Source organism: Lineus longissimus, chromosome 11, assembly GCF_910592395.1.
Source record: "Lineus longissimus chromosome 11, tnLinLong1.2, whole genome shotgun sequence".
NCBI classification, from domain to species: Eukaryota; Metazoa; Nemertea; class Pilidiophora; order Heteronemertea; family Lineidae; genus Lineus; species Lineus longissimus.
Genome location: NC_088318.1, coordinates 3781559 through 3807217, shown reverse-complemented (window position 1 = coordinate 3807217; position 25659 = coordinate 3781559). Strand labels below are relative to the sequence as shown.

At 40.2% G+C, this 25659-nt stretch overlaps 1 protein-coding gene across 2 annotated transcripts; it reads right to left on the bottom strand.

The window, feature by feature from the left end:
* LOC135496342 (large neutral amino acids transporter small subunit 1-like) lies at nucleotides 1-22796 on the bottom strand. Of its 2 annotated transcripts, XM_064785621.1 has the most exons (12): nucleotides 22399-22796; nucleotides 20754-20912; nucleotides 19439-19574; nucleotides 14825-14950; nucleotides 9485-9584; nucleotides 6118-6286; nucleotides 5448-5551; nucleotides 4971-5067; nucleotides 4539-4688; nucleotides 3884-4061; nucleotides 3569-3627; nucleotides 1-2399 (listed from the first exon to the last, which is right to left on the bottom strand). In XM_064785621.1, the coding sequence occupies exons 1-11, from the start codon at nucleotides 22591-22593 to the stop codon at nucleotides 3584-3586; spliced, it is 1458 nt and encodes a 485-aa protein (XP_064641691.1). In that variant the 5' UTR covers nucleotides 22594-22796; the 3' UTR covers nucleotides 1-2399; nucleotides 3569-3583. The 2 variants fall into 2 exon arrangements, with proteins under 2 accessions (XP_064641691.1, XP_064641690.1); XM_064785620.1 differs by lacking the exon at nucleotides 3569-3627.
* Nucleotides 22797-25659: the final 2863 nt, after the last annotated feature.

Here is a 25659-nt window from a genome sequence, read left to right as displayed (position 1 = left end):
TTTTTAGATTTTTTATACAACATTATTTGCAAATTGATATGTTTCATAACACAAACCAGTGCAACAATGTTTAAGCCTGAGTTAAGACAACACAATGACATTACTTTTTTTCTGTTTTTTTTTTAAATAGTCTAAAATGGCTTGTTTCAAATTACAAGCCACCGCAACCTAATGAAGCCATTTTAGTATACTCTCTTAAATAACTGACAGAAAGTGACAGTAGATCAATAAACGATCGCGTATCAGCATCCAAATACTTATAGCAGACGTTGACTTTCACTAGGGTAGGCGTCAGAAGTATGTCATGATGGCTGAAATGACGTTACGACTCTATAGGTCCGATTGTTCAAATCACAGGGTTCGCACGCCCCCTGAAAAACCTGAAAAACCCTTTGAAAAAAAGGTGCTCCTAAAATACCCTTAAATTTCAATAAATACGATTTTGAGAAAAAAATTGTTTGCATATTTCATTTCTGTGTAAAAAAACTCCCGACTTCGGTTTACTTTTCGTTCGTGACAACACTTGATTTAATCAAGTGTTGTCACGAACGCTGGCGTTAGCTTACTTGGCATTACCTTCTTCAGTTATGTGCATTAGATCAGACGCCAAGTTAATCAATGCTGGGAACAGTGACAAAACTTGTTGTGAACAACTGGGCCCTGACCTACAATGCAACACCCGCGTTGACAGTCAGCACCATGTACATTGTAATAGCGACCATTTGCATGTACCCTATTGGCATGATTGGGAGAACAGCCATTTTTCAAATACTTCTGATAAGCTTTGTGTCAATATTCACTGTCACCAGCTATTAGTTTCAAAAGAGTTTTTGTTCTATACGCAAAATTTAGCAAACAATGAATAATTCTTTCGTGAATTACTCCATCGCCATCTACAGGATGGCAATTCTTTTAAGAAATTTCCACACATAGGCCCAGAAATTCAGTCATTTACAGACATATTTGCAAAGGTTCTATTCAGCAAAGCCATTTTACATAGTACAACAGAAAATTGGAAGCCTCTAATATTTTCATTTTTCTAGTTTTTTTCTAATTTTTTTCTAATTTTTTTGGTACAGGCATAGACTAATGCAGCCTCAGTAATGCTGACCTAGAGTGTGGAGAGAACCGTTTTACGATAGACCAACTTCAACATAGACCACCAGTCATGCTGTTTTTTTTCACATTTAGAAACTTCGGGCAAGAAGACTCGGGAGTCTTAATTACCCCACCCTGGAGAATCAACTCCCCACAGTGCCAAGAATCAGACAGGTCTTCCAGTTTGCTGAGCTGGCCTGTCCTGGAAAAGGTAGAAGTTATTCAATTAAGTTGGAATAACAGTGTTGTTGGGAGGCCGCTCGGTAAGTTGGAAGGCTTGATAAAAAAAGATTCTCGGCAGTCTTGGGAAATGATTCTACAGGGAGAAAAACCATGAGTTTGAAACTCCACCTCTAAAATACCCCCAACAGGAGGAAGTGAAGCAACTGCCTCCAGATTCGCCAAAACCTAACACAAGTGGACAAACGTCCCTTTGTGCTTTTTTGATTATGCAATGAAGGACACTAGATGACTGTAAACCGAGAAATCTTCGTGAGTATTCGAATGCACCATCGAACCCAAATTTTGAAATCGTGAACATTGAAACAGCAAACGCGATATATCAAGTCTATTGGCAAGTGAAAATGAGCAATTCACCAGATTTTCGCATCGGTCGGCAAAAATCTAAAAGATTTCACAAATTGTATTTCAGCAGACTCGCGATTTATCAAGAAAACGTATTTTCTTCTTCGGGAATTGACATTATTCATTAAATCTGCTAGAATAATTGAAAACAATAGGCACGAAGGTTTGACGGTTTACAGTAATTTGATCAGAACTTGTCAAGCAATTTACAACTAAAATACATTCACGCCAAATCGTTGATATTACGTTCAAATAAAACATGTCCTTTAAAAGCTGCACCTTTGAAGTCAGATCTCGACGTACAGATTCCAACTCCATTCCTGGTGCCGTTGCAACCTGGTGGCAGAAATGCAAATCAAATTTAATCCAAACATTGAATTTGTCTCTTTCAAGCTGCTCCAACAAAGTCTGATCTACTCTCATTAAAGACACAAATTCAAACTACATTCTAGACACTGCTGCACCCTGGTGGCAGAAATAAAAATTTAATTCAATGCATGGATTTTGGTATTCCTTTCCAACGAATTGTTTCTGAACATTCTCGTCTTTCCATTGTAATTTTTTGCTCGTACACGATTTCATTAACATTCTTTCTTCCAAATGCCATCGATATGTTAACTGATGACCCATAAATGCGACTTTCCTATTCTAGTCCTTGCTGGGGGTCTCCTGTGGCACGACCGACATCAGCTTCTGACCTTTGCGTGTCAAATTAACTGAAAATAAAGAAGGAAATATTAATCATAATGTTTAGCCATACTAAAGCTCTGCATGTAATGTCTCTCTTGAGGGCTAGCAAATCTTCAGCAGACGGACACTCTCTATTCCTCTGGTGCATCTCGCTCCTTCTGTATCTCCCGTATTAGTCCTTTTGCTGCTACCAGTGCGTTTTTGATGGCCGATAGTGCTTCACATCCTGTGGAAAACTGCCATCACTTCATGAACACACTTTGTAGCATTAGTGTGACATCTTAAAGATCGACCTTTTCCTGATAGGATGGCCAATACATTTCAGAAAACTGGGACACTCTTTCCGAGCAACCTGAGCTCTGAGTAAACAGTTTGTTTGTGACACACCGTATAGACTGTTCGCTTGTGACCTTGAAACACATCACACACAATATGAACCTTTGTTTGGCTTATTGGGCGTTTGCATTGGTTGTACCAGGGAATATGCAATGGACACATCCGAAACAACACCATACGTGCACAAGTTTATAAGAAAACAGCCTATGGCTACGCAGCCTTCGAGTAACGAAGGATGTCCTGGAAGCTAAAATACTTAAGTTAGATAGCACAAAGGCATTAGACTGGACAGAGATGAAAGGCTCGGGGTCAATGGGAAGGACTTTGAAAATAGGAAAGTGCAGATCTGCCAACCCTCTGTCAGGAAATATGTGCAATAATTTCCCAATTTTCAGTGACTTTGACCAAAATTACTGGTAGGTTGGCAGTGCGGAAGAAGGTTATACAAGAAGAAGTCACACACAACATGAAAAATAGCTGACAAAGACAAAGTTTCCCAATGGAATCAAACAAGCTATGAAGGCACAGGGAAGCCTGAGAGCTACAGTCATAACCAGTTTTACCCACAGCACACGCAGAAGAGAGATCTTTTTGTTTCACACAGCAGAGATCATAAGCTTTATAATCTTCCACAATATGTAAGCCTTTTTAGCACTCAACTCTATTCAGACTTTTTGTTCTTCTTCAATATCTTCAGAACCAGATGAATTTAGTCAGCAGTGCCCTTTTAACATTTCATGAAAATGGTAATGCAAAAGTAACCAGAGAACCGAAAAATGTATAAGTTGAATTTTAAGAATTCCGAAAAAGGGCTCTCGGCACTTTTTTGATCTTCCTAATTTTACTTCATTCATATCACCTTTAGATCGTGTGCCTACATAACTTTCATCATTTTTTGTCCCGCATGAGTAAGCTTTTCTGTAATGAATACATTCATGAGTGTTAGGAGGCATCTAATATGTAGATAAGCAAGGTTAAAAGTAGGAGAAAGCATTTATACAAATCACCATGCCCTGCAAGTTAGTATCAAGATGAATTGCCAAATGTCTGAAAATCACCGGCCGACGCAGAATCACAGATGTCGTTGACTTGTTCTTCAAAATATCTCCCAGTTGTCAATAATGGTGAGCAGTCTAGCACAGGGACATAATTGGTTTTGGTTGTGAAAACTTACCAATGAATCTAACGAAAGCTTTTGGCTTCTTCTTCCAAGCGAGTCCTATGATGTAGACAGGTATACCGGTGCAGATGATGAGGAGACCGATCCCCGTATCCATGGGCGCCGCATGGAGAGGCAAAATGAGGAGGAACCCGACGAACATCAGGAACGTCACTGGGATGATTGGGTGGAACTGAAAAGACATCACGTTGTAACTTTGTGACCTTTTTCAGAGTAGGCCTACAGACGAGAGTTGAACCACTCTTCTGGAGAAATCAGTGGTACACTGGCTACAGCCCAAGGGTTTCGTCCAGGAGGTAATAGGCGAGACACTTAAAACAACCACTTCATACAGTCTCTCAAAGAAAGATACCCAAGTCTTCATACTTGAGTTGATCCACCCCAAAATTACAAATGCATGCATGTACATGCAAAAGAAAAGCATTATTTTCATATCAACAACCAGCTGTGTTGTGCCTTTACTGTGATTAAACATGATTCCTTGTTTCGAAGCCAGAGCATCCTGGTTATCAAGGTAAAGACAGATTACCACTGAGCCAAGCTTGTGTAGTTGTGGCAGGTGACATGATTAGAGACTAGGCTTTGCCAACAGACACAGGTGAGTTATCAAAAACAAATGTTACTTTTTATACTGGAAAATGTGTCGTACCTTGATAGGCCGCGGTCGGTCAGGTTCCTTGTATCTGAGCCACAGCATCCCAGCTATCGAGGCTCCGACAGACAACCACTGAGCAAAACTCATGTAGTTGAGGAGGGCAAACATGTCGCTGGAGACCAACATGAGTAGAGACAGACCAGCCTGGAATAAAGAAACAGAACATAGAAATGCCAGAACAAAAATAAATCAAACAAGAAATCATGAACGAGACGACGGCAACCTGACTTCCTACCACAGAGTCACAGACAAGCATCGAATTGTTTTGCCAAAGGTAATTCCGCCAGAAGTGTAAAACAAAATCTCTCAAAGATGTCTTGACATCTTCTAAATTTCTTGTTACTGTATGATGGACAACAACATTCCCAAGATATCATTTTGTTTGTTTTCATTTTAAAACGTCATCTCCTGGAAACTTCAACTTACTGTGAATAACAGGGCAGGCATAGGTGTGAACCTTTCTACGTGGATCATGGCCAAAAAGTTGGGGAGTTGCTGTTCTCGAGCACCAACAAAGAATAATCTGAAAAGTAAACATTTTTCTTTGTCAGTTAATCACATTTACAAATATTGACAAAGAATGTAAGAACATTTTTAGCAATTTTAGATCAAATCCGCAGTCCACGTCATTTAATATTTAAAAAAAAAACAATTGTAAAACCAATTGTGAAACAACCGCATGAACAGGCGTTCATCAGATGTTAGAATAAACATAATCGAACGTAATCAATATTACATGTAGATAAGTCGAACGAAATGAGCATGAAAACGTGCGGGTGTTTTGTGATTGTATGATATTGGAATAGCGATACTATTAAAACCTACGTCAATTGGATGCAAATAAACTTGATAGTTTTCAGTGCGTGTAAACAGTTCGATTTCACTTCACTAAATTTAACTCACCTGCCCGATGTGAAAAGCAGACCGTTGACTGTTCCGAAACAGGAGAGAGACACGAAGACCGGAACAATCCAAGCCATGACACCAAACACCTTGTCTCCGAATGTCTGCAAAAAGGATCATGGGGAACTAGAGCGACCGAGACAAAATCCTTCAGCGGGATCAACTTTTTTTGATAGCTCTTATGTTAATTATGGGACTCTTGAAACAGTGAGTCATGTGAGCACACAGCTAGTCCAGATTCCAGGGGCAGCGGTAGCGCAGTGGAAGAGAGTCGGCCTCATGATCAGGAGGTCGTGGGTTCGATTCCCAGCCGAGTCACTGCTTGGTTCCCCTACTGGTCGAGTTCAAGTGAGCGCCTTGTGGTTGCTCCTTGAAACCCCTGATTGATTTCTGTGGAGACCGGGGTAATAATGTGATATCCCACAGCGCTTTAACAGTTCCATTACTGAGAAGCACTTATAAATGCGTGACATTATTATTATTATAACACTTCCACTTCATCAATAGGTTACGTACGATTCAATGAGGGTGTCACTAAACTAATGATATTTACTCCGAGGGTCAGCAAGTTATGATTGAATTAGGGCATCACTAAACTAATGATATTCACTGTAAGGGTCAGCTGGTTCAAATGAGGGGTTTGAACTTATGATTAGGACCGCTGACTTACCACAGCCACCGCGTTCGACTCCAAGATCTCAAACGGCGAGACAACTGTGAAGTACGCCAGGTTGACCAATACGTATATTGTGGTGACGATTGGGATGCTGATGTAGATGGCACGTGGCAGGTTCCTGTAGGGATCTTTTAATTCTTCTGTGACGAAGTTCAAGAAATTCCTGTAAGAAATATTTAAGAGCACAAATAATTCACTGCTATATTCAGGGGTATAGCCAGCTTTTCGGCCTTGGGAAGGCAAAAAACTCTCTGGGGGGCGAAGTGAACAATTTTGAATTTCTTTCTTATTATGAGACATGTGGTAGCACAGCAAGCTCACTAAAAATGGTTCCAGTTCTTCGGTACCGGGGCACTTTTTTAAAATAGGGACTATGGGCAGGAGCAAGGGATCCCATTCTTGGTCCCCCAGGTGACATATATGCATATTTAGGATCCTTGGTCTGATTTGCTTTTAGAAATATATTCCTGGTGCGAGAGAGATCAGTGCTGATGCAGTTAGAGATAAGATTTGGCAAAGACATCTGTCGGGCACTTTGTTAAACTCACTGACCCACCTGGCCCCTGCCTATAGCCTCCTCATAAGTTGGGGGGGGGGGGGGGGGGGGAGTATTTGCTATGCCAGAAATAATAGCAGTTACAACTCAACGAGTCCCATTTTACAATTGATAATAATCATATGGTAAAGAAAATGATAGGTGCACAGCATACTGATAGAACAGTACCGGTACATCTTGACCCATTTAATGCATTCCGGTACCCTATTCAGACTCAGAGAGATTCTGATCCGCCCGTTGGCCATTCTTTGACTATGTACCATTCTACGAACCGTCTGCGACGGATACTCTTGACAATGCCCAATGCTTTATTAATGAAATGGCCAGGGCCATCGTGCTCACCTCATGTGGAGGAAAGATGGATAAAGAGCATGGTCTTGTGTCATGTAGTGTTAGGTTTGATGTAGGTCCAAGCAATTACAATTTCCCCAAAATGGCCAATTTACAGTACATTCGACCTCTGTGACCTTGAAAAGTAGGTCAAATCAAAGAAGACCCGGGTGACACATTGAATGGTTGTTAGAATTAGATGTACCTATGATATAAAATTGGTGCCAATCGGGCAAGTCATTACTAGGAATAATGGCATTTTGAAGAATTTAGGATTTGGCCCCCTCCCTGGAGGCCAAACGGCAAATCAGATCGCACCAAACTTCGGTACCTGAGATCACCTGACCAAGGGGTACATGTGTACTTAATTTGTGATCAATAGTCATTGCAGTTAAGAAACGTGCCATAGTTACGGCCCGACGGCGAATTTACGCCATTTGACCTCTGTGACCTTGACAAGAAGGTCAAATTAAAAACCTGTGTGACATATACTGTATGGTGGTTAGATGTACCCATGATATCAAATTGGTGGCAATCGGGCAAGAAGTTAAGGAATAATCACATTTTTAAGGTTTTTGGATTTTGCCCCCTGGTGGTCAAGTGGTGAATCATATTGGACCAAACTTCGGTCCCTGAGATCACCTGACTAAGGGGTAAATGTGTACCAAATTTGGTATCAATAGTCATTGCAGTTTAGAAACGTGCCATCGTTACATCCTAACGGCCAATTTACACCATTTGACCTCTGTGACCTTGAAAAGGAGGTCAAATCAAAAACCCGGAGGATATATGATGCACCTTTGCTAGAAGTACCTACCATATTTTTTTCAAAATTTCCCGACTACTATTAAGGGAGATATTGCATATTTTCACTTTTAACGTTTGGCCCCCTGGTGGCCAAACCTTGAAACGAATCGGACCGAAACTTGGTCTCCCAGGTGTCATTACATAAGGGTACATGTGTACCAAGTTTCAACTCAATAGCTCTAACAGTTACGAAACGTGCCCTGCTAACGGACGACGGACGACGACGACGACGACGACGACGACGACGGACGACGGACGCCACGGTATGGGATAAGCTCACCTCTGCTAAGAGGTGAGCTAAAAACCACGCATAATTATCATCCAATATCATCAAATATTAGAATGCGTGGGATGGTGACTCAGTGCAGACTTACAGAGGATTTCATCATTATCGACTGCTTTCAGAGACATCCAACTGGCATACACTATAAGGCCACAAGAATGCAATGTTCAACAACCTGAATGCAAACCTAAAAGTACATGTACTATTCTAAGTAGAATTGATCTGTCCAAGACAACATGATTGCTGTTCTCCGAGCAAATGATTGTGAAATAATGAATAATATTAGTGAAATTTTAACGTCTATGGCCGAGACACAAATCACTCCAACCCATGGTATTTATAAATCTTCTATAACCATGAATTGTCTTTTATGTTTCATTACGTTTTCATAGTCATGACCAGAACGGCCAGTTTCTCTTCACAAAACTGAATATTGTAAAGAATTCAGCAACGGTCCAGACAGGCCATTCAGACTCTTCGAACAGCCTGATTGAGAGTGACACTTCTCAACTAACAAAAGGTGTGAAGCAGGACAAATTTTCATTTTTATGAATGACTATACAAGATCTTGAACATCATCAATGAAAATTTTTGAAAGATATCAACAGAAAAGATTTTTAAAACCTGCCTCAGCAGGGGTCATGCTGACCTCGGATTGAACCTGTTGGTGAGAATTTGAACAGTAAGACATGAACCACAGGATTGAAACCATTCATACGGTTTGTACTGAATGTAGGCTGAACTGATGACGCTGAGTACCGTTACAATGACCAGGTGCAACAAAATCATAAATTGATTGACAGTTTCTTGGTCTCATATAATTGAATACCATATGTATGGTTTTAGATGCATAACAGATAAGGACCTGCCACCCGCTCACACAAGGTGTTAAAAAAAACATGATAGAGTTTTAAAATTGAATAACATGAACATGTTAACCGTGTAATTTTTTATTTGTTGAACGCGTCATATTACGTAAGTAATTAGATTACACATGCATATCCTCATCTAACAGTCGCTTCGTCTTGCATGCTGTGGCCATGATTCAGCTCAAAAACTGGTGCCAGTGGTGGCCCGTAGCGTTCTGAGAGTAAACTACACTGTGCTGACGATCTTAGGGGATTCCAAATCGATTTTTTGAGTGTTGCCTGGGCTTAGGTGAGTCACAAACATAGGACGCCATATAACGTCTTACGCAATGCACAGTTCTTAGGCCCGGACGTCATATGGCGTCTTACGCAGTTAGCAGGTTAAAACTATTGTTTTTTATCATCCAGATTATATAGATTGAGTATGCGCCTTATCGAATGTGACCAGTCACAGCAAAACCAGGCCCATGTCGCTCCGAGCTCCCCCCGCCCCAGACAAAAAATATCCATACTCACCATCCCGCATAAGCAAACAGGCCAGAATAGAATGCCAGTGACGCTTTTCCAACATCTCTCGTGGTGCCTTCAAAGGAATCCGTGAAATTGCTGATTTTTCCTGAAAAGGTAAATGGAGATTGAGTATGAAATATATATCATGTACTGAGCTCCCCCTGAGATTTTCAGTGTCAGCGTTACGACACCAATGTAATGTTCTTCAATCCTTTGAGTACGAGTTCACACCAACTCATAGGAGGGATCAAAAAACCATCATTATGACATCAAATTATCATATAAATTAAAAGTGCATCAGTAGTGTAGGACCGTGAGTACGTGCATAATGAAATAGCACCTGTATAAGGTCAATAGTGCCATAGAACTTTTGAACTTTATTAGCACCTGTATAGTACTGAGTAAGGTTTAACAAATAATTCAAACCATTGGTAAGCTTAATACTTGGCGTGGGCGGAATACATGTGGTAGCAAACACAGACTTGGAGATGTTAAGGTTAACTTTTTCTCATAACATCAGCAAAGCAATAGAAATAAGGTAACAATTCAACTCCTGCAACCTTATGGGTGCAGACAGGTAGGCCAAGGGTTGAACTCATCAAAACGAGTGGAAAATGGTTATTTGTAACCAAATCTTCCTTTACCTGACCCATCGGTATTAAAAAACATTCAACGAAAGAGTGCTTTTTCTAAAGAAGACGCTGCAGGAAGGCATGGACTATGCACCCGCCCGGATGTCCATGGAAATGTGAGACAACAGCTGGAAAGGCAGATCCCGTCAGGAGCTGAACTCGCCAAGACGCTCGGGTAATTTGAACAAACCAAAACGGCAGCGAATAGGTAGGTAGGGCCCGGGTTGAACTCATTAAAGAGTGGAAAGATGGTTCTGCTTAACAAAATTTTACTTTACTTGACCAACATTGGTTTTAACATGTAATTTTGGTGTCGTTATTTTTAACGCAGGATACCGGAAGAAGGCATGGCTTTGCACCCTGATGTCCCAAGGGAATGTGAGAGAACAGCTGGATACATAGACCTATTCTGGGTTTATAGTCAAAAACATAAAAGCCAGAAGGTAACTTGAACAAAACGAGACTTCACGGCAGACACCTTTTTTGAAGCACAGTGGGAGGCCCGGCCGGAGGATTGAAATGTCAAGAAGAAACTGTGGGGAATGGAGGAAGAGCTGAAGGCCACAGCCCTATTCCTGACCTCCATGGCCCTAAGAAGAAGGGCAAGAAGAATGAGATGAAGCCCCGAGGCCTGACCTTTGTAAGAGAAAAACTTATTTACACTTTGCATTTCTCACCGTGGGCAGCACACAACATTCTTCAAGTGAAGATCAAATAGACACAAAAGCTCTGTTGGTATTTTGATCAGTGCATTCTGACTAGCAAGTGAGAAAGACAGGGCAACTGCCAGAGTGCAGAATGATTTATTGTTTATCGAAACCTGTCCGGTTCCTGAAGATGAATTCTAAGGAAAAGGTACGCCAGGCAGACCTAAAGGCCTGCAGGATGTACTTTGAAAGGTTAGATATTCGGTAGAGAAGTCAGCAGAACAATGTGATGCCACAACCTCCATGAACCAACAGCAGGTGTTATTCTAAAACACAAAAGCCAAGTGTTCAAATCGTCTGCCATCTCCATGTGCACCAACAAGAGATCAGGTTTTTTCTCCGAAAGTGCAAAGATACTACCTAGGAACTAATACAACACCCACAACCTGTTGTTCTACATTTTTTGTCCTCACCTCTTTTATAAACCCAGACTTGCAGGGTATTTTTTTCTATATTTACCCGTCACAATACTGTACACAACCCTTGCATCCAGCCTTCACCGCCATTTTTCTATGGACACCTTTCACAATCTGATATGAGTTTTTTTTCTAACACGACAAGGTAGGGAAGCTAAAGTTACTGTTATAACCCACCCACACCAATATCGTTCTAAGAATTCGAGGCACCCCAACAAGAAATTTCCGTCAGGTTTATTTGTGATACCAAGCTCAAAGGCAGGCGCTATCTCCAGACTTCGAAAAACAAATTTTTGGTTGTTCAAGTTACTTCCTTCTACATTTTCCACACTGCACTTTACTATTATGGAGATATTAAATTAACTGCTTGCCCAGGGTGTAGTTCAGGGTAGGCCTACTCTAAACTCTACATTGTTTGGGGGTATACCTTATTTATCGCAAAAGATTCATTCTGCTCCTCAATCCAATAAGGTAATGATTGAAAGCCCATAAGATGGGCAAACAATAGCTGCGCTTACACCACGAAATATTGGTGGACCAATTGCACTTACACCACCACATTGCCGCGACAAATTGGTTCGGCAATCCATTGCCGATACAAATTGCCGAGCGAATTTGTCCCACCAAGCTTGATGGTCCAAATTCGCCCGGCTTGTTAAAAGCTCGGCTTTGTCGTGGTGTACGCGCAAATGGATCGGCAATTAGCTAGTTAGATGGTTCGGCTCCAGGCGGCGCTTTCGAAATGGCGCTTTCTGCGCATGCAATTTATTGTTTGCGCGCCATCTGTAGCCGGATTTTATAACTAGCTGCAGCGCTAGTGTAAGCGCTTGGTGGATTTTCGATGGTGCGGCATTGGTTCCCGAACCAAGATTGGTGGTCCATTTTCAGGTGGTGTAAGTGCGGCTATAGTCGATTCGTCAGAATTCTATTGACTGACGTCAAGGAGGATACCGCGGTGACGTCACGGCTTTTCCAAGATGGCGCTGCATATTGTAAACAAACTCGATCCACGGCCAAGGGAAAATCAAGTCATCAAAAAAGTTAGATTTTTCGCATCAAATCAGAGTTATTAGTACTTTTCTGCTATGAAATAAGTCTTCAGACAATAAGCTATCATTTGAATAATGAAAAGTGCTGTTTTGATGGGGAAAAATAGGGTTTTTTAAACCAAATAGCCGGCACCGATCTTCCAAAATTAGCGATGGTTTCAAAACAGTCTCCCAGATATGGGGCAATCTCTTCATTATCATAATAGGATTTGGAGGCATGTTTACAGATTTTACAGGTTCGAGACCTGTAATACCTAAAACTCGCATAGATCCCCTCTATTTGTCGAGTTAGCGCCCCTGTAAGATCATGCATTTTCGGACACTAGAACGAAATCTTCCTGCGGATATCGCGGTTTCGGTGATGATTTAAGGAGAAATTGACTGTTCTTCGAGTTGTATGGGACAGAAATGAGTTCATACTTCATGAATACATGAATATATTATGATATGGGCGGGCTTCTAAGTCAAAACAATAACAAACTCAACTGCATCTCTACCGTGTATCGCGTAGTGCATTGCCTAGTGTATTTCGTAGTGTATTTTAGCGGAGACATTATTTCCCATTATTTCCGCACTTTGGCCACGCCAAACGTCTTTTTTATTCGTGGAAGTTAATCTGCTCTGTAAATTTTATTCTACACAGGAAGAAGCCATACTAGGTATTGCAATATTTCATGTCTATTGGTGTTTTTGTGCACAGGAGCGCACCAGACAGTGAGACGTGGAGATGTGTTCAGTGCTGGTGCTGTCAGTAGACTGAATCTGATTGGCCATAGCGATCACTAATATGGGTGGGGATCACGTGATGTGACGTCACCGCGGTATCCTCCTTGGACTGACGTATTATCAACAACAGAATGGGTATCAATCAATCAATCAATACAGAGTCTTGTATAGCGCCAGATCCACCATGGAAATGGTATCAACCATTCTCATCCATTTGCATACAAATGGCAATACCCTAACACTGCATGACCTTCAAACGATGCTGGGGAAGTTCGGGTCCCCAATGGAACATTTGAGCAGGTCCACTTTAGAAACAATAGCTCGTCAGGGCAGTGCCTCAGACCAACACATTGTGGGGTCGCCAAATGAAAAAGAAGAACACTGTGGGTCTAACAGTCCAATATCATACATGTCTTCCCCATGCCCTATCTCTTGTCTTACTGATTGAAGGTAGGCTGGTCCTTATCTGCGTTACCACTTGCATTTCTGGGAGAGTTTGTTGCATTGCCACTATTGGTGATAGACTCAAAACTCTTGGTAAGGTCAGCACGGCCAATTATTGTCGCAGATTACTAACTGTTTTACTTGGTCTTGGTCAAGCAGAGGTCAAAACAATCTCATTGCGGAGAAGAATATCAAATCGTTTTATCATGGAATCTTATCTCATTCATCATTACTGGTACTCATTTTGGACATGTGTACTATGATAATATTGATTCATGTAATTATATGATAATGAACCCAAGGAAGAGAAAAACTGCAATTAATAAGGTCATAGACCTAGTTTATATTTATTACCATCATTGCCAACAGATAGAAAGGCCCTTATCTCAAATAATTTGTAAATAACTCATCTTCAGCAAATTACTCAATTATTTTCTGTCAATTATGATTAGCCAATTGATCGTTGATGATAATTGTGTCAACAGCTGCTGGCATTGTAGATTGACAATCAGGAGACTGATCGAAGTCATCAATAGCTAACCACCATGCAAAAATGTGATATTGCTGTCCTAATGGAAAGAAGATCTGACATATCTGAACTTTAGACACCAGATATAACCATGACAATGGTAGATGGATTCAGCAGGAATGCCGAGTTCAATTTGAGGCTAGAGTTCATGTATTCCATCCTTTTTTATCATGATGGGAAGAAGCTGCAGGAGTATTGATACAAATTCCAGCTTCCCTTCAGATTTTCAAAATAGGCCTTTTTCCAACTATAGATCCATGCACTTGATTGGGAACAACGTTTACATAACGTAGTGTTGGCCGGGAACAACATTTACATAACGTAGTGTTGGCCGTCGTCACGTCACCCAGCATTTTTACATTACTGTAATGTGACGAGACACGACATCTTTGTAAACGTTGTTCCCAATCAAGTGCATGGATCTATAGTGTTTCCCCTTGAGTGTTTCCCAAATCAGAAGAATACATGAAAGACAGCTTCAAAATAACTGCAATCAATATCCAGACAAGTACATTTTCTCAATAAAAGAAATAAACATGGAGTTGGAAAAACCTGTTGCCCAACAAACAATGCTAGGCACCATTCAAGATCTTGTTGCTTTGTAAGTTGGAAGTAATTCTGTTTTTTAATCCCAAGCAGACGGCACAAGTTTAGAGCTACAAGTCCCCTGGAGTGGGTCAGTAAGATTTCCATTTCAATACGAAAATCACGGAAACGAGCGATTGCATCTTCATGTGATTATAATCACTGTTGTGAGCGATGAACATCGCAAACAAGCAATTATCATGACATGCGATTAAAATCAGTTGTTTGCGGGTGCTTTAACTATGAAATTATACATACCCATTCCGAGCATGACAAGTCCTGTCATGATGATGATGACCAAGGCCAGGAGTTTCGCAATAGTAAATATGTCCTGGATTCTCGTCGCCCATCTTACGTTCATCACATTCACAAAAGTCAGTATACCTGAAAAAACACAAACAAACACACCTTTTACTTTCACCACTCATATGTTTTTGCAAATGAAATGGCCAGGGCCATTGTGCTCACCTCATGTGGAGGAAAGATGGATAAAGAGCATGGTATTGTGTCATGTAGTGTTAGGTTTGATGTAGGTCCAAGCAATTACAATTTCCCCAAAATGGCCAATTTACAGTACATTCGACCTCTGTGACCTTGAAAAGTAGGTCAAATCAAAGAAGACCCGGGTGACACATTGAATGGTTGTTAGAATTAGATGTACCTATGATATATAATTGGTGCCAATCGGGCAAGTCATTATTAGGAATAATGGCATTTTGAAGAATTTAGGATTTGGCCAGCTCCCTGGAGGCCAAACGGCAAATCAGATCGCACCAAACTTCGGTACCTGAGATCACCTGACCAAGGGGTACATGTGTACTTAATCTGTGATCAATAGTCATTGCAGTTAAGAAACGTGCCATAGTTACGGCCTGACGGCGAATTTACGCCATTTGACCTCTGTGACCTTGACAAGAAGGTCAAATTAAAAACCTGTGTGACATATACTGTATGGTGGTTAGATGTACCCATGATATCAAATTGGTGGCAATCGAGCAAGAAGTTAAGGAATAATCACACTTTTAAGGTTTTTGGATTTTGCCCCCTGGTGGTCAAGTGGTGAATCATATTGGACCAAACTTCGGTCCCTGAGATCACCTGACTAAGGGGTAAATGTGTACCAAATTTGGTATCAATAGTCATTGCAGTTTAGAAACGTGCCATCGTTACATCCTAACGGCCAATTTACACCATTTGACCTCTGTGACCTTGAAAAGGAGATCAAATCAAAAACCCGGAGGATATATGATGCACCTTTGCTAGAAGTACCTACCATATTTTTTTCAAAATTTCCCGACTACTATTAAGGGAGATATTGCATATTTTCACTTTTAACGTTTGGCCCCCTGGTGGCCAAACCATGAAACGAATCGGACCGAAACTTGGTCTCCCAGGTGTCATTACATAAGGGTACATGTGTACCAAGTTTCAACTCAATAGCTCTAACAGTTATGAAACGTGCCCTGCTAACGGACGACGGACGACGACGACGACGACGGACGACGGACGCCACGGTATGGGATAAGCTCACCTCTGCTAAGAGGTGAGCTAAAAACATCCATCTCAGACATTACTGCCATTTATTTCTGCACAATTTTTCAAATGATAAACCATTACAAATGAGCATTTTTGCACCCCTGAAGTTTGCAATTACCCCTTCTTGCAAAAATATTAGACTCGCTAAAATAATGGGGTTTACAGTTTCATGCTTGTGGTGTTATGAAGTGACTATCAGACTAGATCATATCCACTATTGTTCTATGAACCCAAACAAGTCATAAGCGAAGACTTTTATACCAATGACCAAGCGTTTCCCCTCATCTACACAGAAGAGTCAATTCGCATGAAATTACGCACTGGACAAAGCAATATCTTGAGTAGATGCTTGGTCAAGCTTGTTGTGGTTGGCAGCGCGTATCTCGTTAGAAATCTATCTTTGATTGAGGGGAGGCATCACCACAAGAGGACAGGAGAGACACATGATTGGGTTTGGAGTTACTTGCTTGAAACTGAATCGAATACTGCACGCATAACATACAGCACTGGGGTGAGAAATTTGGCAGTTTTTACATTTCGAGACGCTTAATTCGTAACTACAGATGTCTTTCAAATTTGTAATACTTTTAATCAAATTTTAAAATGCCACATCGGGATGAGGTAACTTATTTCTTGACCATGAGTAACTTTTTGAGGGGCCTCACAGCCTAATGGTTAACAGAGCAGCTTGTTATACCACTGGGACCCGGGTTCGATCCTCGGGAAAACTCTGGATTGTATTTCTGGCTGAATCAGCATGGCTTTAAAGGAACAAATCCTACACTTAGTCGGATTAAGAGTGTAGTGAGGTAGAAACCTTGCAGAATTATGGACCGATTGTTATATATAATGTAGTGTCGCAGTGTTGAGAGTGTGCTCTTTTTTACTGTGCTTAAAACAAAGTGTAATCTTTTTTACTATGCTTATAAAGGCTCTGGCACACTCTGAAGGTCGCAATCAGTCCACAAGGCCAAATTTAGAGCTATAGAATAAATAATAAACAGCTGCATGCACTATTAACATGACTGAGTAGCAAGATTAAACAACTGAACCAAGTTGTTTTATTCCATCCATGGATTATCAAACGATAGGAGTGTGACAATGAATACTGAACCATTTCAAACCAGAGTTCTGATACATAAATTCAGCGAGTCTGCGGCTACTTTGCCTAAACAGTAGCACATGTGAATAATGGTAATTAAAGCACACTTACATTTTAGGACAAACTTATTGATCCACTAAACATTTTCATTTCAGTCTGTCATTTTTTTGGAAGCTTGCCATATTCGCTTTTACTCAGCGCTTCCACTCGACTTTCTTGATTTGGAGACAAACCAAAATTTTCACCGAAAACCTTGGCTTCTGCCTCAGGTTTTCCCCGACAATAAGCTACACCTTCACCGTGCTTGTAAGACAGCCAATACCTCCACAACCTTACTGAAAAGGTACTAGAGAGTTTTTGCCGATTTTTCCATTAGAGATTTATTGATCGCAAGGATCCGGTGTATTGACGATACCCCACAGGAACGCTAATCAACTTTTAATAGGTAATTCAGGTTCGACATCTGACAATGACAGAATATGTGGGCTCTCCACGTCAAAGTTTTGGAAGGTCACAAGGCGTTGCCAAGGAGACGGAGATGATTGGGATGGATTTATGCAGCCCGTGGAAAGAATGATCAAGATTCTGACATATGATAACGATGAATGATATCGATATTGATAAGGGCCGAAATTCTTTGGTCCCTGGCAATGGCATTGCCTCCAGATGTCCCTCTGGAATGATTCAAGGTGAATGCGAATGTGAATGTCCCAAGTTTATTGCCATGAAAAGTTCTGTTCTACACCTAAAGTAAGTTGTCAGACAGAGCTGTCATCAAATAATGTATCTTTAAAATTGTTTTTTCATAGGAATCTGGTTTGTGGTCTTCCCAAAGTTATGCAGTCTCCCTCATTCATTCATCAGGTGATGTTTGAAAATGATATCACAATCTGAGAATGAATTATACAACTCTGGGAACTGTCCAGATGTTTGTCTAAACTCGCAATCAAGAGGACTCTGAAGTAACAGGTGCAAATAATCAATGGTTACAACCAACAGTAATGAAAACGGTGATCAGGCCGCTTCTGGGTGTGAACAGGTCAAAATTATCACACCAATGAAAATTCAATAGAATTTAAAATAATATTGCATCATGAATGAAACATGGTCAAAAGATACCACCTGTTTACAGAAGTCGACCATAATGATCGATAAACCACTTGTAAAGCTGTGACAAGAGCATAATTTAAGGTCCGAGACACATCCTGTTTCCAATCCACATTGGGGAGTGCCAGGACTGTTCAGATTCAACGATAATAACTTTCTAGCTTACAACGTTTTAGCTATCACCAAGCACACTACACATATTAGAGATTTAATTCATACTTGTTCTTACGGATATTTCATGGGAAACGATTTGCCACCATTATTCAAAACCGCCAATAGTACTCATGGTCTTTTATTGGCCCGTGAGCCACCCGTTCACGGGGATTGTCTAAAAGCATACCATCAGCATTGGCGCCTAGCAACAAAGTGCCAATAATGAAAAATCAATACGAGATATAATCGCGCATATTGATGAATAGGGATGTTTGATTCATAACGGGATCTTTGACAAGAAGAACGACAAACAAGACGACCGAGGGGGGGTATGCATGTATATATATATACTTGTTTATTGTCACCTGTAAGTTACAGCCAGCCCCAATGGGCTTATGAGACATTTTACATCATTTTTTATCATATATCATATGAGATAAGAAGCAGGAAGCTTTATTTCCCATTTCTTATCTCGTAGCATTCAATGGCGAATTCGGCTACGACAGTTATCTGAGGCGGACCAAACCAAATGATACACCTTCATTGTAAATAATAAGAATTCATGAGGAATTGAGGTGACTGTTATTTCGGTCAATTGCGTCGATAAGAATCATGGGGACACAACAAATCCTACAACAACGTCACAATGATTTTGAGAAGGTCGTGACGTCATTCTACCCTCTACCATTCTAACTTCAAACAAGTCTATCCCTGACTCCCTCATGTAGCCTCGACGGGCAGAAACACGTGTCGACGGAGCAACACAACCCAAGTCCAACAACAGGGATTAGGGGCAGTGGACATTGTTGTAAACTACGGTTATCATCTACCTCATCTCAATAGTACAACGCTTGCCATAAAAGTCATTTATTTCTCAGATGCCTTCACTGGTCTTTATTTTAGTACGTTTGAACCCCCCCCCCTCAGATGCCCAGGGAAGATTGTGCACTCGTGAGGAAAGGGTAGAAACTTACCTATGCAGAGGGCTGCTAGTAATCTGACAGCTGGATCTGGTACAACGCATGATGGGAAAAAGGGTTGTAAGGCGTAATTGGCAAATACCAACGACACAATCGCCTGGGCAGTCGGTCTGATGACAATCAAGTTCACCTAAAAAAGAACATTATCTTTAAACATTCTACTCTCGTTTAAAGGGATCTAGGAATTCAAGTCCTTGTAAACACTTCAATACAAAAAGGGGCCTTACTAGAGACATGTATTTTTACACAGTTCAAATGCTTATGCAATTTTAAAATGTTCAACATCAAAATAATATCAAAGTACATTGTTCTACATCTGGTAATGAGCCGTTTAAAACCACCTAAATGAAGATTATAGGGTTAAAGCAGGCAAACTTATGTCGAGACAAGACCGGCTGGAAAAAACATGAGGTTAGGATTACTATTGATCTGTAGTATAGGTAGGGGCACAAAGTGCAAAGTACATTGTGGTAGTATTTTGAACAGCTACCTAGCTGGACAAATAACTGTGTACCCTCACAGTTAAACAACAAAATTATCATAAAATAACTGTATTAAACTTCACCCACACAATACAATGTACCACCAACCACATTTTCAGCGAAGTGATGGTCAACTGGGCAAGAACAAATGCTGCTTTTGCCAACCCAACTTTCTCAATTCTTTTAAAGCACAACAGCCTTGGACCGAAGTGACAGGCAGCTTTTTTAATGTTATAATGTTATAATGTCAATAATAATGTATAATGTATGTAAATAGACTCTGCTGATGTAGGCATAGCCATATTGAATGATAGTTCACACTGAGCCAGACAATATGACAAGCTGTTGTCATCTATATTCATGATAATAACACTCTGGAAGTTCTTCTAAAGCACTACGTACACTACAGAATTGGTGAGTAGTTACTGTACACGTGTGCACATGACAACATGCGAGACAAGGACATGTTCGCCGCACTATTACATAACAGACAGGAAAACCCTCTATATTCTTGTCTCAGAAGTACTCATCCTCGATGATATCAAAGATTGTTATGATTATGTTACGATATCCTATAGCATTCAGAATGCTATAGGATATCAGAACATAATTATGCTATAAGATATCATAACATATGCTATAGGATATAGCATTCAGAATGCTATAGGATATCATAACATATGCTATAGGATATAGCATTCAGACTGCTAGTGCTATAGGATATCATAACATATGCTAAAGGATATAGCATTCAGAATGCTATAAGATATCATAACATAAACCGAACAATGCAAGACACCTCCATGATTGATAGCAATCGTACATACCCATAGTTGGAGGAAAGCCCAGAAGGGACCAAACGCTCTCAAGATGTAGATGTAGTCACCGCCAGACGTCACGATAGTTGTTCCCAGTTCAGCATAGCAGAGAGCTCCTATCAGTGATACGATGCCACAAGCCGCCCAGATGATCAACGAAAAGCCAACCTGAAAGGCAGATCAGTCCATCAATATCATCAACATCCTACACACAATTATTCATGTTATTCATGAATAGTGTTTTATGTCATACTCATGATAAGGTAATTGCTTTATCGTCATTTTTACACAATGCTCTCCCTTACTAGGCTAATTTTTATTAGTGAGAGGATGACAAAATTTAACAATGGGGACAACCGTGAAAAGCGACATTTTTAGAATATGACTGTAATTTAAGAGCTTGTTTGCTTCAGTCACGTGTGAAATCAAGAGTCAGAATGCCAATGTTTCCAAAAACTGCTGACTATAGAATCCCTCTATAAATAATATAACAGTATACTGAAACATTGGTTTATTGAGCAAAGAAAATTCTATTGACATTTTTAAAACAGGTCATTTTGATGCAGGTCTTGTTTTTGAAGTCATGCTTGTCAACTGGAACAAAGGAGTTTACTTTGTAAAGGCAAATGTTCCATAGCAACTTTGTTTGGGTTCTAAGCAGTCAAGTGTTCACGCATGACTTCAAAAACAAGACGTCTATCAAAAGGACCTTTTTTAAAAATGTCCATAGAATTTTCTTTGCTCAATAAACCAATGTTTCAATATACATGTACTATTATAATATTATAGAGGGGATTCGATAGCCAGCAGTTTTTGGAATCATTGGCATTCTCGATTTCACACATGACTGAAGCAAACTTGTTTGGGTTCTGACTATTCAAGCGTTCACCGGGAACAAACCGGCACAGTGGTTGTAGCTCATGGCAGTTGTCCAAAGTTTTTAGGCCTTCAGACAAGTTCGAGTGTCCTTGTCATATCGTCAATTCACATTAAAAAGTGGCCATATTATGTCAGGTAAGGGTTAGAGGAATGTGTTTACAAGCCCCGTTCACCGCCCAAAAAAAGGTCATCAGTTGACTAAAGAAGTGTCACTGTTCAATGGATTTTTAGGCGAGTGCGATCTAACTACATCAATTCCGATCGGGGATTGTAAATTTAAACCCCACAAGCTTCCTACGACGTGGTGATGTAACATCAGATGACATATCAATACCGCCATATATCTCTTGCCTCCCCATCTATCTTCTATAAGCGATACTTTTAACTTTACTTGGTCATAGGCCTATACATAACATTATTTCCACAAAAATTTAAATCCCACAACCTCATTATCAACCTCCAAGTTCTAAGCCAGGCATTACTAATGAATTTACTGCGAAATGAACGCATTTGAACACAAAACCCAACAGTAAACAGGGTGAATAGACATTGAGTAGGTCATGAGACTGAGTAGGTCATGAGACAAGACCAACATTGAATATCAATGGACTGGTTGTCTTGTCTCTCACAGTGATGACCAAGGGATCAACTTCCCAAAATTTGGCAATACATTGCCACATGTATAGCCTACACACTGTACAAAATGTACAGCCACCATGCAAAATACTACACAAATCGAGACACATGGCCACCATGTGCATGGGGAATAACTCACACTGCCGCTCCCTTCCAAGACGCCTTTTGGGGTGAGAAAGATCCCCGATCCTATGATCGTGCCCACAATAATGGCCACACCATTCGCCAGAGTGATCTTAGGCTTTAGTTTGACCGACTCCTCCACTGGAACAGGAGCTTTTCCACTGCCCGTGCTTGTGCCTGATTCCGTACGCTTTCTCCCTAGCTTTGCCATTTTGTTTCTGACTGACAGAAAATGCGGACTGGGGGCTGATTATAAATGCGGGCACGCGCACTTACAAATAGACCAGGTCGCACAAAAGATCACCGGGAGACTTAAACGAGCAATACTAATTAGTCAAACAATACACAGCAGTAATCGAAATGACAAACACAATCTGACAATGGTCTTGATTCTTACAAAACAACAACTTTGGCACAAATAATATGTGGATGAATGGAGCCTCGATTTGGATTGGGGTCATTTTATCAATGAATACACCACGTGCACTCACGTTACACATTTTACTACGGGATTGCGTCAGCTCGAATCTTTAACCCCTTTCTGGTCGATTGCCTAATAAGCGAAAAAAATCCAGACAAAGACGGGGTGGCAAGATGTGCCTTTGTGTGGACGCGTCCCCAGTTACTGAGAGAACGTCCTATATATGACATTATCATTAAATTACACATTATCATCAATATCCACCTTGCAACCTTTATAGCTGGCTCGCCACCCCACCATTTGTCCCGAGGTCCGAGGACTAGGTCTACAAGGCCAGGTCGCAGGGTCAGGAAGGACAGCGATGTAGCAACATGTCTTTCTTGATCTCCATCCCCTTCTCAGGTGGGGTGGTAATGTCATTTTATGCTGCCCCTTCATTACACTCCGTACGCAGTGGACCGGCAGGGATACCACTTCATCAGTAATCATCACTTCACCACCATGACCATATTTTTATGATGGTTTGATTAACAGGTAATTGGCAGCTCAAGAGTTACAATCATATAGGAAACTTTTAGGCTATCATGATGATTGTTTATGTCATATGATTGTACCACATCCACAGCAGAATAGTGGGGTTTCCAAAGGTCACAACCTCTCTCTGGGGTGGTAAATTGAATTTGGTTTGTTTTTCCAGTGAGGAAGTTCATCTAATAACCTATTGTCTTGATTTGCCGACTTCTTTCACCCAAATTTTCCTTTCTGCTGGTACTGCTGCAGGGACGGATCCAGAATTATGAGAAAGGGGGGGGGGCTGGGCTTGGGGCACAGCATGTTTTTACCAGTCAGCAGAAAATAGGGGGAGGGCCTCTATGGCATGTTTTTTGTAGCAAAATTCGATTTGAGCAACATTGCAATTAAAATTCGATTTTTGTGCCTATCTATTCGATTTTAATCAACTTTGTTCGATTCTTCCCTCAATCATTTGATTTTTTTGCATATTCATTCGATTTTTTTCAAACATTTATCAACAAAAAATACTGTTCTTCTTGTATATCAAATCAAACACTATAAATTCATAATCGAATATAACTTAGAAAAAATCAAAAGGTGAAAGAAATAGATCAAAATCAGATTCAAATATATCGCATTAACTGGTCAAAAAACGAAGCATTTTCGATTTTAATTACACCAAATCTTTCAATTTAATCAAAGTATATTCAATTTCAGAATCAAATAAGAAGTATATACGATTTTGAAATCGAATACTCATTCGATTTAAATCGAATAGGTCATTCGATTTAAAATCGAATAGACCATTCGATTTAAAATTGAATATGTCATTCGATTTTTGTAGATTTCTATTCGATTTTGATTGGTCAATCGTAGTCACGTGACAAACTAGCAACCAATTAGAATCGAATGGAATAGGAGCAGAATCGAATAGACCATTCGATTTAAAACCGAATAGGTCATTCGATTTTGTGTAGATTTCTATTCGATTTTGATTGGTCAATCATAGTCACGTGACAAACTAGCAACCAATTAGAATCGAATGGAATAGGAGCAGAATCGAATGAGACAATTTGATTTAGAAATCGAATACTCATTCGATTTAAATCGAATAGGTCATTCGATTTAAATCAAATAGACCATTTGATTTTTAAATCGAATATTGCTTTTCATTTGATATGGAATCGAATGAACATTCATTCTTAAAATCAAATTATCATTCAATTTTTTGTAAGAACTATTTGATTATATCGAAATCTACTTTAATCTATATGACGAATTATGCGATTAATATTGAATAGGTGATTTGTAAGAATCGAATGAGATTGTTTGATCTCGGTCTTGATATTTTAAACTCTTTCCAATACATTTTTGATAAAACAACCTATCATTCGATTCGATTGACAATTTATTTGATTTATTTTTCACTAAAGAAACTATTCATTCGATTTCTGACTGAAATATTGAATGAATCAGTGAATCGCATAGTGCTACACATAACAGGCCATAGGCCTCCCTTGGATCTGCCCCTGTGCTGTTGGAGATACTTCCCACATACACAAGGAATTTGGCCAGGAACTGATTCCTCTCAATGAGACAGAGGACAGAACAACCTAACCAGAGAGTCAAAAAAGTACAAACTTTATTTGGGACATTTATCAAGGATACAATTGTTGGATCTGGACTAAACATAACAAACTTTGAAGTGCCCATTTATCACATCCCGAGATCCGGTTTTTTTTCTCCTGCTTATATTGACAGGCGGAGTATATTGAAAAGCACTGATTATGCCAGGATGATTTATCAATTAATGTTCAGGCATTACAACCATACAAACCACAATCCGGCTCAGTCTATACCTAGGCGGCCTACTTACTGGACTTGGCATGGCTACCTGCAGTGGATAATACCTTAAGAAATCTATAGTGAAATGCTTATAACATGGGGAGTTTTGAACAGCCCGGTTAAAACTTGAAGGCGGTAATAAGCTTCCATTGATAAATGTTAGCAGTTTCGAGTTCCCCTCGGGTAGTTGATGTAGCCAATGCATGAGCCACATAAAAAGTACTGTAATCACCAATTTAGTTATTTTACCCAATCAGCTGGTCTAAATAAAGACTTGTGCAATGACTGGATCTCTTTAATCATAACCAGACAGTTGACTGGATCTCTTTTATCAGAACCAGACAGTCGGCGGCATTCTTGGCTCAATTGAGCAAGGACAATGCAACAACATAGTTGTGACGAGGATCAAGTCTACTAACTTGCTAGGCCTCAATATTTTGTTCCTTGACAGCAGGTAAAACCAGTAATTGCTGGGCTTTGACACCGATCGTTGGCCAG

Coding starts and splice junctions, on each gene's coding strand:
- LOC135496342 (XM_064785620.1), bottom strand. CDS start 22,593: ATGGCAAAGCTAGGGAGAAAGCGTACGGAATCAGGCACAAGCACGGGC. Junction 20,913..22,398: donor TCTTGGAAGGGAGCGGCAGT/GTGAGTTATTCC, acceptor TCTGCCTTTCAG/GTTGGCTTTTCGTTGATCAT. Junction 4,062..4,538: donor ACCGACCGCGGCCTATCAAG/GTACGACACATT, acceptor ATGTCTTTTCAG/TTCCACCCAATCATCCCAGT.